Here is a 14,702-nt window from a genome sequence, read left to right as displayed (position 1 = left end):
TTGGCAAAATACCTACATTAATTTCCCATTTTAAACCTTTACATCTATTTATTTATTTATTCCTTTCAAATACCCTGGCACACAATCCCACTGCCAATGCTCCCAGATCCAAGCCTTTATGAACTCTACGTATCTCGACTCTTCTGTATTTGTCAGAGCCTTATTTATTATCCTATCCCTTATCATTTCACCTGCATCTACGTATCTCGACTCTTCAATATTTGTCAGAGCCTCATCTTTCATCCTAACCATTATCAGTTCACCTACACACAACATTCCCATTCTTTTCCACTTATTTAACTGTTCGTCAATTAATTAATTAAGTCCCTTAATGCCTCTTCTCATTCCTTCCCATATCTATCATTTGTTCGTATTTTCAAAATCTTTTTTCTCCAAATTTCTTTTCTTATATCAGCTTTTTGTAATTTCTTTATTTTTTCCTTACATTAAAACCTTTTCTGGTTTCCTGTATCAATTTTCTGCATTTTACTCTCCTCCTTACAAGGTAGTCTGGAGTACACCTACCTAATTCTAAGACCCATTTTATATACTTTTGTATTTAAACTTATTTTCTACCGATGAAGATGCTAGGACACCTTCTGAAACATGAGGAGCTAGTTAGAGACATACGGGGTGTGGAAATTAAGTTTCGGAAATTTGTGAATAAAACACAAGTGAATTAATTTTTGCTCAATGCTTATTATTAACGTTTGCCCAATACCTCTTCAAAGACCCCTCTTGTAGCCTTTTGAAGTAACAAAATTCAGAACCGTCGTCACAGTCACCTCGACTTTTTATATGCCGCAACGAACACTATCTTTGAGATGAGATTTTAGTTTTGGGGAAAGGAAAAAGGAGCACGAGGGTAAATCCGGGCTGTAGGAAGGATACATAAATTTTTGGCAAAATACTCAAGGACAATCAACGAAGAAAGCACGAAGCGCGTTCAGCATTTTTTTCCAAGTGGCGACCATACGCGGAAATGCGTGCCTTCAACCGGTCACTGTCTAGTCGGAAGTATCGTGGTGACTGAACATCGAAAAAACTGTCAGGATTTCCTTTATCTTGGACTTGGACATCGTTGCTTTCGTTAGCCGTTCCACCTCACTATTACCCACTCGTCCCCATGAAAATTTTCGGGAAAGTTTCGGAGTTGTTTGTGATTGTTATGTAGGGAATTATAATGATAAAATCTCCATAACATAATAACCACACCTCGTGTCAAGCGCAGAAATAGGGATATACCCCTGAAAAGCATAGGAAGACCCAGATTGGATTACTACAGTTAAGGACGCGAAGATTACCAGGACCAGCGGAAACGCATTGTAGTATAGGTAGTACTATCCTTTTGGAAAACTGTCACGCGAAAATTTTTTGGAAATTCTATATTTCAAATCTACACATTGATAAAAATGAAAGCCAAAGGGGAAGAAGGAGATTCCTCTTTATCTCACTACCCACTAGTTTAGGGTGGTTCAAACAGACTTGCGGGTTGACAACCCTATGATAACAGCGAATTTAACATACAATGGATTTCATTTATTACGACCTTGGTTATAGCGACCACTGTGCTATAGCAACGTCATATGTAATTCACTCTAATTTAAAGCACACTTTAGACTCACCTACGAAATGAAAGGGATAATAAAAGGAAAGAATCATCTCACTCGCACTCGCAGGATCAATGAGGAGCTACTTGGTTAACCTTGAGGAGCACTCGGGAGTCAAAAGAGCCGAGTTTGCCCGGCTCTGATCTATACCGTTGTTTCTGAGTAGCAAATGTGTTTAGTAAACTTTTGAATAAGTGTGACGTCCAGATGTACATTTACTGTTAAAAAAGGGCGAAAATTGTTTCAAAATTAAAAAACAGTGTGTGTATCTCCTTTAACTTTGCCTGTAACGACTTCTGGTTATAACGGCGAAATTACAGTGGCCCCTTCGTTGTCGTTATACCCGGAATCCACTGTAGTATTATTTTTTTTCGTTTTTTACACCTACATAACGAAAGCTTGCTTTTAAAAACTTTTCTCATAAAATTTTATTGCATCCACACATGCAATTCTTGTAAGACTCCAATTCGATTTGATTTTAATTTATAACATACACTATGCGTGCCAATGCTTACAGTTTCGAGATTCGTGGGATCGTTTTTCTGTGCCAGACAACAGCGTTTGTAAAAAGCGTCGAATACAGTGATAGGCCCCGCTTGCCAAATTTTAATAAGCTTTTGTTTCAAGGAGAATTTATTTCGGACGTTCAGTCATTCTAATTTAGAACGAATGCATCGACCCGGCAGTGGCCATGCAAACTCTATTTGGTCATGACGATTTTATAGACATAATGAATAATTCGCTACTTTCAATTCCGCCTAGGCTGCTATCCAAAGCGACTAACTAAACATACAGTAGAATTATAGGTATACTTCGTTTAATTTCTGTAGCGATGTGACCTTCAGTTTGACCGGCGCAAAGTAGAAAAGAACAGCACTAGGCCAGAAAAGGAAGGAGACAACGCTCGGCCAAACTATCAACCGGTGAGGAGCGTATAATCCGTACAGTACTACACGAAAAAATTGACCATTTTATACACTACAATTGCATTACTCAAATGTGCTGTTATTGGTACAAATTGCTAATGAAAATATCAACGAGATGTTTATTTATATTTGAAGACATATTAAAGGCTTTAACACTAGTTTTCGACCCGCACTACTATTCATGATTGAACAAAGTTTTTGGCAGGTACTGTGTGGAAGTATAATGAGCTTTTTTCTCCTTACCTACGATTTTGCCAGCGCGCATCCAAGACATTGGAAGGGGCACATCGCTAGAGAAAGTTTTTGAAGTATATATAATTACTGCATTTGCCATTAGTGAATCATAACTGTTGGAAAATAGAGCTTTTGAAGTTTTTTAAAGTAGCTTTTAGCAGAAGATTTTACAGTAAGTGCAGTTGGATTAAAATATAAAAATAATAAAATGTTGCTGTGGAAAAAGATATTACTTTCAGTTTTTATTCGACTCTTCTCTTCCCCCCCACCTAAAACCATTTCTTGTGTTCTGCAAGGCTTTTTTTACCCCCTTCCCCTAACGGTGAGCCCCACATTATATACAATTACCACGACAACGTTGCCATATTTGTCAAAATTAAACTCTATTTCGAAATAATATGTTAGGACAAGATTAAAGATCGATAAAACGTAAAATATCAAAATTTGAAACGATCAAACAATCTAACATTGCAGTATTCAAGTAATTTTCAAAATGTAGATACCATAAAGATTTCTTCAGTAATAAAAATCATGTTATCGCACAGGTGATAATGAAAGTTAATTATTCTTTAGGAAAGCGACAGTTTTCCGTTATTTAGTCGAATTTACAATCAGTGGTACACTAGGTCACAACTTTTACAGCCTTCGTTTGTTTTGAACTGATGCCAAATGGCTCGAAATTGTATAAACAGAAGTAACTTGGTACATATTTTGTAAGCAATTCATAATATACATTTATAGACACGAAAAAGAGAGTTATACTCCATCCGTTGGTATTAGGTACTTAATAAAAAATTAACATCTCTGTAGTTAATTTAAATTCGATGAGCACGTAAGTACGTCATAATAAAACAAATTAAAAAATAAATCAAGGTCGGGTCAGACGCCCACTTAAAATTAGTTAATACTGGATCCACAGTACGCAGCTGTTTACCAATTTAGAGTACAATCAAAATTGTTTTAATTGTACAGCTTATCAAAGTTAGTTAGTTAGCTATGTTCTCTCGCGCTGATGTTCTAAATACACGTCAAAGATTGTCGACGACAAGATAAAATAAATTTTACTATTCTTTGGGAACAGTACTTTTTTTGACAAAAAGGTACCCTAGGTTCTTTTCTGTACTTTTGACAATGTATGTACAAAATTTTATGATAGGTTTTACCCGCCGCGGTTTCTCTCGCGCTGATGTCCTAAATACACGTCAAAGATTGTCGACGACCAGATAAAATAAATTTTATTATTCTTTGGGAACAGTACTTTTTTTGACAAAAAGGTACCCTAGGTTCTTTTGACAATGTATGTACAAAATTTTATGATAGGTTTTACCCGCCGCGGTTTCTCTCGCGCTGAAATCCTAAATACACGTCAAACATTGTCGACGACGAGATAAAATAAATTTTATTATTCTTTGGGAACAGTACTTTTTTTGACAAAAAGGTACCCTAGGTTCTTTTGACAATGTATGAACAAAATTTTATGATAGGTTTTATCCACCGCGGTTTCTCTCGTGCTGATGTCCTAAATACACGTCAAAGATTGTCGACGACCAGATAAAATAAATTTTACTATTCTTTGGGAACAGTACCTTTTTTGATAATGAGGTACCCTAGGTTCTCTTGACAATGTATGTACAAAATTTTATGATAGGTTTTACCCGCCGCGGTTTCTCTCGCGCTGATGTCCTAACTACACGTCAAAGATTGTCGACGACCAGATAAAACAAATTTTACTATTCCTTGGGAACAGTACTTTTTTATGGTAAAAAGGTACCCTATGTCCTTTTCTGTACCCTTGACAATGTATGTACAAAATTTCATGATAGGTTTTACCCGCGGCTTCTCTCGCGTTGATATCCTAAATATACGTCAAAGATTGTCGACGACCAGATAAAACAAATTTTACCATCCCTCGGGAATGTAGTACTATTTTTTAACTGACAATGTGTGTACAAATTTTTTTTTAATGATCGGTTGAGTAATTAAAGCCTGAAATCGTAATAAACAAACACTCACCATTTACAATATTAGATTAGTTAGGATAAACAGAATTAACATTGCCGAAAAATAATTCAGGCTGATTCTTCCATCTCAAGAAGCCACAGTGTGTGGTTAATTGATTAAAGTGGCCAAGTAAATTATATTTTGTAACTAAACTATGTTTAATTTTGTATTTAGTAAAGTACATTACCTAATTAGAAATAACTAACAAATCGTATAAGTGAGATGTTCAACACAAATTGTAATTATACAAACATCATTATCAGTAACAGTCTTCTAACTGTGGGGGAGCATCATTACATTTAAGCAATAATTGATTTTGTATTTAGGCCTTTATCACCAGTGAAAATCATACATTTGTTTTTATTATAAAATAAGTAATTCGCTTGTTTGGAGTTATCGGATTCTAGGTTATTACATTTTTCCGAAAATTGCAGAGGAATAACACAGAATAAATAAATAAATCATCTTTACAATTAGGAAAGCGTAAAGGTGTGTGTCCAACCAGTCTTAGGACTAAGGACCTTATGATTATGATGACAATTAGTGGAAATCAGTTATGACCATAAGACCAATTTCGATCACATAACTTTGCAGTTGATTTTTACTTAAACAAAACCGAAGGGCGACACCCTTTTGTCTAAACAAGACACAATACAATGAAATTATTTAGATAAAAAGAAGTACTTTTTTTGTACACCTGGACATCCTGTTAAGGAAAATGTCTATAATTCACGGAGACGAGGAAATGAAAATAGTTCTTAGAAATATTAAAAGTGACTTTTGTATTTTGCAAATATCAAATTTCATTTTAACAGATATTTTTAGAACTTTCTGGCGAAAGAATAGAATTTCTGTATCTACAAAGTAAAAAAAAAACATCTGCGTTGCAGAACAAAGAACTGTAGGCAATTGTGAGAAACTGTTTTAAACGAACAAAAAATTATGAATAAAATGACAAGTCTAAAAATATATTGACAGGGAGTCACTTGTTTCGGTTGACGTGAATACGAATGTCATCGAACTTTTCAAAAACACAAACGGTCTATTTTTTCTCTGTGTCCGAGTCATGTAGGTACAGCAACGCATTCATCTTTTTTTTAACCTAGGCAATACCACTTGTTAAATTTTCTGAAATCGCATGCTGCCAAATAGCATACGTGGCTCACCAACAAAACTTATTTTAAACGTTCTGTTTTGAAGTCCAAGGCTTGACATCTTAAAGGGACAATATCCAGTATGACAATGTCAGTTGCCCTAGAGCAGGCACTCCTCCTTCACAGAGGTTACGAAATCCTGTTTTTTTTCTTTTTTAGGAAAAATTACCACTATCATGTTTTTAGGGTTGATAATTAATGTTCTAATTACACTTTACATAAAATTACTATTCAAGAAATTTTACTTGAATAAGAAATTGAAATTTTATACACGTACTTGCATCTATAAAATTTAAGATTTTCGTCATAGTTTTCCTGTAAATTTCAAGTAAGTTGATACCCCTTAAAAGTATACGAAAATAGAGCATTTACCCCTTATATAGTAGTATTGGGCAAAGTCGAAATCAAAATATCGTAATAAGTACCATAATTTATCGCCGAAAGATGATACCTTTTAGTAGACTTTGTCGTAAGTCAAGCCTCCAATTGACCAACGAAAAGAAACCAGAGAAAGGCTTCAATAAGCTGGCACTACGCACAGAATATCCTGATACCTATATTTATATGTTTTAAATCAATTGAGAATGAAAAGTAGGTTTACATTTTTTTTGTTGATCTTAGCACAAATTTTCAATACCCAAGCTTTGCCAGATACTGGTAAAAATAAATAAATGTTGAATCACAACGTTGTGATAAAATTAATAAAAAAATGTAAGCCTACATTTCATCTTTAGTTGATTTAAAACATTGATTTTCTTGAAGTGACAAAATGGGTATAAGTACCATCTATTAGCGACAAATTGTGCTCCTTACAATATTTTTCTGCGGCATTTCTATTTCGAGATAAACTATGTGTAGTATCAGCTTAACGGCTCTCCAATCGTTTTTCCCTGATCAGCTTGAAGTGACAAAATGGGCAAAAGTACCATCTTTTAGCGACAAAATATGCCCCCCACAACATTTTTCCATAGCATTTCAATTCCGAATTACGCCATGTTCAGTAAGACGACTCTCTTATTGTTTTTCGCTAATCAGCTTGAAGTGACAAAATGTGTAAGAGTACCATCTTTTAAGGACAAATTATGCTCCTCGCAATATATTTCTACGGCATTCCCATTTCGAGATACGTTAAGTGCAGTGCCAGTTTGACGGCTCTCCAATCGTTTTTCGCTTATCAGCTTGAAGTGAAAAAATAGACAAAAGTACCATCTTTCAGCCATAAATGATGCCCTTACAATATTTTTCTACGGCATTTCTATTTCAAATTACCCTAACTGCAGTGCCAGCTTGACGACTCTCCAATCGTTTTTCTCTGATCCGCTTGAAGTGATAAAAAGTGTAAGAGTACCATCTTCTAACGACAAATTATGCTCCCCGCAATATTTTTCTACGGCATTCTCATTTCGAGATACGTTATGTGCAGAGCCAGCTTAGCAGCTCTCCAATCGTTTTTCGCAGATCAGCTTGAAGTGACAAAATGGGCAAAAGTACCATCTTTCAGCCATAAATTATGCCCTTACAATATTTTTCTACGGCATTCCCAATTATTTTTCGTTGATCAGCTTAAAGTGACAAAATGGGTAACACTACTGTATTTCAGCGACAAATTATGCCCTTCACAATATTTTTCTATAGCATTTCTGTTAATATGTGTGGTGCCAGTTGGATATAAAGATAGCGCACCGTTTATTTATCAATAGCCGACTAGAGCGACAAATTTTATATTTGGTAATCTGGTGACAAATTAGCAGATAATAAGTGACAAATTGAAGTGCATTTCAAAAATAAGACACCATATAACTTTGTCGTGTTAGCTTGTTATATCTACGTAAAATGTTTCACATATTATTTTTAAATTTGCATTTTCAGATATAGATGGAAATGGATACTTGGACGAACGGGATTTTGCCTGTATAGCTCTTAGAGCAACCATCATTGAAGGAAAAGGTGAATTTAGTTTCTCGAGATTACAAGAATATCAGCATATAATGTTAAGTTTGTGGGAAGAAATGGCTGAACTGGCAGATTTTAACAAGGTTACAATCCATTTTTCATAATCATAACATAATTCACAATCAGACCTATTTATTTCTTCATTCATTCAACCGTCAGTTTTTAAAATCTTTCTCGAAATATTAAACTTAGACTTAGTGAAATTTAAGTTTGAATTTCTAAATTTTTACGTACTATTCGTGCAGGATAAACCAATTTACATGTACCATATTCTTCACTAAATTTGCCCTCTCTGTACATATAAATATTTTATTGTTTTTTAAAGTACATTATTATTATTATTATAATTACTTATATTAAGTAATTTTCTAATCGTTTCGTTTACAGTTCTTTTCGTGATAATTGCTAAAAATGTATTACGATTATTTTCAAAATATGAAAGCAGAAAATAATGGATTGTGAAATATAACAATAGTTTTATAAAAATGTTTCTTTTTGTAAAGAAGAAGCCTTGCCAAAAAGCTTTGCACTATATCATATGAGTGTTTGTAATAATTTTGTTCGTAGAGTATTATAATGTAGCTGTTGCAGGCAAGTTAATAACCACTGTATTTAATGCATTTGCGTCGCAGATATGTTCTTATTTTCTAACTTTAGTGATCTCTCTGTTTGGCCGCTATTGCATGTAGGCGCATTAATAAGGGCGCTGTCGCACCGCGCGTAACATTGGTTTGTATTTGTATTTTGCCGGCACAATTGGCAAGTATTTAATAAGATGTTGAAATTTCCGAACAGATTTACACAGAGTCATCATTTTAATGAAAAAATTGTTTTGTTCGGATTAATAGGACCTGTTACAGGACGGTAAAATAACAGTGGACGAGTTTCGACAAGCTGTGCAGCAGTGCTGCTTGGGTCGAAGGTATGAAGATTTCCCGCAAGCAATGAAAATGTTTATCGACTCGAATTTCAAAATGATCGACCTGAACGATGATGGTATCATTGACGCTGATGAATACAGATACAACTGCATTACAAAATTCGCTATTGACGATGTAGAAGTGGTTGACGAGGCTTATAATAATTTACTAAGCGTAAGTAATGTAGGCATATCTTTTAACAGTCTATTACCTTTTTGGCAATCCATTTTTAAAAGAAAACTTTTTCTTAACTACTTAAATCCTTTAAAACAAAACAGTCATTACAAATACTGTGGAATTCGTTTATTATGACTCCGCCTATATCGACCAAGCACTTAATATGATGTAATTGCAGTGTTAAGTTTGTTTTTCATATTAAATTCTCTATAAGAAAGAAAGTTCATCATCAGGTCGTCAGTCCTAGGACTGGTTGGACAGGAACCTCCACTCATTCCTATCCTGAGCTAATCTTTGCATTTCCCTAAAACTAGGACATCCCACATTCGCCTGTAACACCACATTTCGAACGCATCTAACCTTTTCTTTTACGGCACACCTACCGTTCATGTTTCGGACCCGTACAGCGCCGCGCTCCAAACATACACCTTTAACAATCTTTTTCTAATTTCTAAATTAATCTTTAGCAAGCTTAGAAGTGACTTCTTTTTAATGAAGGCGACTCGACCCTGCACTATCCTCTGCTTTATATCCCTACTACTCTGAACTTATCTGAATTCCTAGATACCTAAAATCAGCCACTTCTTCTAATCTTTCGTTTCCTATCTTTATATTCGTTCTTTCTCTACTTGCGTACAAGTATTTTTGATTAATGATGTTGGCATGCAAAAATTGTAAAATCGACGAGGAAAATCCTAATCCTAACAAGGCTAATTATCCGAAGATTTATATTTTTGCCTGCTAATTTTGCCATTCCAGCTTCAAAGGGTTGTTGTACCGCACTCCTTCCCTACTTTTTCTTCCCGTGCGTATCAATGTTTCTGTTTTACTTTTATTTATTTTGATACCATACTGATACACTGATTATTAATTAGTTTTCTTGCCGCTATGTAGTTCATCAGCTACACTACCAAGTTAAATTTCCACCCCTCGAAATCTCAAAAAGATTAAATTTATAACAAAATATGAAAACGACGTTATTAATTGTTTACTTTGCAGGATGATGACAGAAGAAGAGGCGGATTGACGTTATCAAGATATCAAGAGCTCTATGCGGAATTTTTGGGCAATCCCCAAGAAAACTGCCCCGCCGCCTACCTCTTTGGACCACTGTCCGAAATACCTATGAACGAACTTCTTTAATCTATTTACAAATAATGTTTATTATAACATTTCTATTAATGACTGCTTAATTTTTAAATTTAAAAAATTTTAACTTATTTAAAACGTTTGTTTCTATACGCAACCTGCTCTGCACGCCAGTTCTTATGATTGCCGAAATTTAATTACCAGTGGCGGCGGCACAAAAGATATAAACAATTAAATAGATAATTTAATGTATAGAACCATATATTTATCCGATGAAGTCTTAGGTACCGTTGTTTCAAATTTAGCAATACTATTAAACTAAATGAAATATAATTTTTGAAAAGAAATAAAAAAAGTAAGAACTTCGATCACATTTAAATAAATCAATCAATCAATTTTATTGCATTGATAACCTAACCTAATCTATAATGATTAAAATTTACGATAATTGTTTACTTACAGGGCCACACCTCCGATTTTATTGAAAAGTTAATACGTCGTAATGGGTTTTTTTCTTTTTTGTGGTTCGCATTACTGTAAATACTTCATTGGTGTTGTCTTTTCCTACCGTAACCCTAAGAATCTAAGGAATCAAATAAAATTATTGTTCGGTTAGTTAAATTGGGTTAGGATACGTTAATGTAGGAATAGACAACACTCATTACGTTTGTGTTGTATTTGTCGTATGCCTATTTGTTTACAGCAACATGGTTGATTTGATCTTGGGGTTTTTGCAATTTGCTCTCAACATTACATTCTTACTATACTTACATTTTACATTAGATTAACAGTTTTTGTCAATTTTGCTTACATTTTTCTTTCATTTTATTTACCCCGTTACCCCTATTTAACTTATACAGTACATTTTCTCAAATTTATCTCTACCTGATCGAAAAAATATCATATTTCCGGTATTATTTCAACCCTGAATGCAACGATCGGCGTGGCATAGAGCAGTGGTTCCTAACCTTTTTAATATTGTTACCCCTGTGACCTATTAAGAAAACTGATTTTACCCTGACCTTAAAATGTTATCAATACAAACAACACAATCAAATACAGATATCTGTCATAATCACAAATTGCACATCAGTTTTACAATTTTATATACCTAAACAATAAATTAAGCAAAAATAGTTAGTATGATGATTGGTATTATTTTGCATTTTTCAATTTTTTTTATGTTAGCTTTAATTTCTCTTAAAGCGCATCGTAAGTCATGTTCCACATTTAGAAGGATTCTGGTTTTTGTTTCTAGTGTAACCAAAATTTAAAAAGCACTCTCACATCTATAGGTGCTGGCAAAGGGTATTACCATTTTTAAAGCTCTCTTAGCTAGAGCAGGATATTCGGCACCAGTTTTTCGTCAAAATGAGGTAAGATCATAATTTTGAAATTCTACTCTGCAAGTAGTATTCTGGCGTAGTCCAAAATATTCCACTTTGGCCGCTACGTCTTCGTTTTTAATAATGTTATCATCAGTACTAAATTGTCTTAATATCCAAGAACTGGACTGACGATTATCCATATCCGGAAAATATTGCTTCAATGAGTTTATTGCTACAAATAAATGCCGAACCACAGAATTTTCAAATGTGATCTTGTTTGATTCAATATTTACCAATTGTGCATACAGTTGTATAAACATCGACGTATCTATAATTTTATATTTTTACTATCTAGCTACGTATTTTAGGTCTTAATTATTGGATTCTTTGTTACACCCAGAGAATAATTGATTTACCCTAGAGGTTTAAACTATTGCTTAGCATTCGGGAGGACGGTCTGCCTCGGTTCAAGTTTTTCTGTGGTTTCCTGGGATCATTTAGGCAAATGCTGGGGCGGTAACATATTCCACAGATAATCTTTCATTCTCTTCTGTTTTCACTTCGTCCGTCTCATCTTTCCCACCCGAACCACCACCCACCCGTTCCCGTGATTCCTGAAAAGAGGCTGAAGAGGGCATTCCACCCTACTTTCCGGCGTAGTCCGGAGGGACTGCCCGCCCACCAGCGTTACTGGCTGGTGGGAATGAAACACCCACAAGTTTAGGTTTTTTTAGGACGCCGGTTCGATTCTGGGTCCGTCTGCCTAGGTTCAAGTTTTTCTGTAGTTTCCTTGGATCACTTAGGCAAATACTGGGGCAGTAATATTCCACAGATAATCTTTCATTCTCCTTTGCCTTCATTTCGTCCATCTCATCTTTCTCACCCGAATCAGTACCCACCCGTCCCACGATTCCTGAAAAGAGGCATTCCGCCCTACCTTCCGGCGTAGTCCTGAGGGACTGCCCGCCCACCAGCAGTAGCGGCTGGTGGGAATGAAACACCCAAAAGAGTTTTACTCTTAATGCCTCCGTTAATAGATTTTCCGTATCTAAATCATCTCTATCACCTCTTTACTTATCAATAAAGCTTAAGATTTTTAGTTTTTGATTTGTCCTAGCTACTTTACAACACATTAACTGTCCCGTCGTCTCTTTTTCCCAATAACATACCCTACACACCCACTCCCCGCCCCACCTATGTTATGTGACCATAAGTAAACAATTACCAAATTACGATTTATACTAATTTCGACCTCAAAAAATGTCGCTGTCACTGCTTTTTGTTCTTCAATATGCATTTAGGTTCATGATTCTTTAATAATAATTATTATTATATTTATCCTGCTAAAGTAATTACCGCAATTTTGTTGTATGATTTCGTTAACACGATATAATGATAGATTACAAGCTGATAAAGAAAACCCTCTCTAGATAACTGATACTTAGTTGTATTTGACTCTGAATTGTTAATAACGCAATTTGATACTGGTATTAAAATTTGTTACCGAAATAGATCTCATTCTTTGAAAACGTCGTAGCATTTTGTTTTGGTAATAATATTACTAATATATAAATTCATATTTATAGATAAAATAAGGCGTAACTTATCCAGACCAATCGTAAAATTACGTTAATGTAAATAAATATACGCATTAGCATTAAATTAAGAATGTCTACGTACATTTCTAGGAAATCACGCGACCAAGAAAACTCATTTATTTTTGGCGTTTTCATATAAAAAAAAGAGTAGTAATTCCGGTTGTAATACACAAAAATTAATGTAAATTTTTTTCGACAGATTGCGTAAACTGTTTTTTTCAACTTACGAGCATTATTAGCGACACCACAACGCAAAGATGACCTACATATACGTAACATATGTCTGTAATACAATTTTTTATCAAAACTGTAGAATGCAACAAAATCTGATGTAACGCGGATTTTGAATGTCACGATTCGATTTTAACATATTATATAAGATTAATAATATCCATATGGGGCAAGAAATATTTTAAAAACTCCAGAGTATCTATATGGAATTTCCAATCTATAACATTAAAGATAATATTGTTTTTATTTTTATTGTTTACATACCAATTTACTTATACAGTGCCGACACCCCTGTCATCAGCAATTCTTTATAACCTTGCGATGTAAAATACTCATTACAAAAACTAATTATACAGGGTGTCCCATGCGAGCGGGTTTCTTCAATAAGTGGTTTATAGTTAAAGATGCCAAGAAAAGTTTCTTACAAAGGTGGTACCGCATAAGTATTTTCTTATCTTAAAATAATTTTCGATTATACAGAGTGTCCCTTTTTCCTGAAAGTTACCTTTTTTTCGAATGGAATTCCTTGTTACATTTAAATACCACTTTGTTAATCATATATTATGTCCAAAATGCATCAGTTTCCATAAAATTCACACTATTTCAATAAACAGACTGTTGTTGTACTCCGCGGCATTTTGAATATGTCCAAAACGAAAGCACACAGAAAGTGTGGTATTTTCACACAGAGCTTGTGGGAGAAGTAGCCTACTATTTCCACTATTAACGCGAACATGATCTTTTCAAATTCATTGAAATTTACAATTTCCAAAATAAATTGTTTCGAACTGGCATAACTATTCTTTTTAAATGGAATGCTATATTCTTTATCAGCTCATTATGTGCAGAATGTTATTTTCTTTAGTCCAATATCAGAATGTTACTATTTACGACTAATACTTTTTGAGAAAATTAAACTTAATACCAATTTAGAATAGAACATAGGGTCGTCAGTCCTAAGACTGGTTGGACACGTACCTCCACTTTTCCCTATCCTGAGCTAAACTTCGCATTTCCCTAAAACTAGAACAGCCCACATCCTTAACTATTTGCGAACAGTAATCTAACCTAGGTCTACCTCTACCCCTCTTAACTCCTGTTTCTGCCTCTAATATGTCTCTGACTAGACCTTCAGACCTTCAGACCTGAGAACGTGTCCTACCAACCTATCTCGCCTACTTTTTATTGACTTCCATAGAGTCCTCTGTTCTCCTATTCTTTCTAATACCTCCTCATTCTAACCCTCTCTACCCGCGTTATCCTCATCACCCGCCTATAACACCACATTTCGAAGGCTTCCGCCGCGCCCACTGTCCATGTTTCGCACCCGTACAACGCCGTGTTCCAAACATACATCTTTAACAACGTTTTTCGAATTTCTAATTTAACCGTTCGCGAGCATAGAAGTGACTTCTTTTTATTAAAGGCGACACGACCCTGCGCTATCCTCTGCTTTATATCCCTACTACTCCTTCCATCCT

General features: G+C 34.8%; 1 protein-coding gene across 2 annotated transcripts in view; it reads left to right on the top strand.

Annotated features, from left to right (window-relative positions):
* Positions 1 to 11,514, top strand: part of LOC108739538 (sarcoplasmic calcium-binding protein 1) — a 16,157-nt gene extending 4,643 nt beyond the window's left edge. The window contains exons 2-4 of one of the 2 annotated variants that reach the window (XM_018473476.1): positions 7,795 to 7,961; positions 8,739 to 8,972; positions 9,975 to 11,514. In XM_018473476.1, the coding sequence (XP_018328978.1) occupies positions 7,795 to 7,961; positions 8,739 to 8,972; positions 9,975 to 10,118 (545 nt within the window). In that variant the 3' untranslated portion in view covers positions 10,119 to 11,514. Of the gene's footprint in view, positions 1 to 7,794; positions 7,962 to 8,726; positions 8,973 to 9,974 lie in introns of both variants that reach the window. The other variant, XM_018473475.1, reaches the window with a different exon arrangement.
* The last annotated feature ends 3,188 nt before the right edge of the window (positions 11,515 to 14,702 follow it).

Source organism: Agrilus planipennis, unplaced genomic scaffold, assembly GCF_000699045.2.
Source record: "Agrilus planipennis isolate EAB-ADULT unplaced genomic scaffold, Apla_2.0 scaffold224, whole genome shotgun sequence".
Taxonomy (NCBI): domain Eukaryota; kingdom Metazoa; phylum Arthropoda; class Insecta; order Coleoptera; family Buprestidae; genus Agrilus; species Agrilus planipennis.
The sequence above is the reverse complement of the archived record's forward strand: the minus strand, read 5'-3'. Positions and strand labels throughout refer to the sequence as shown.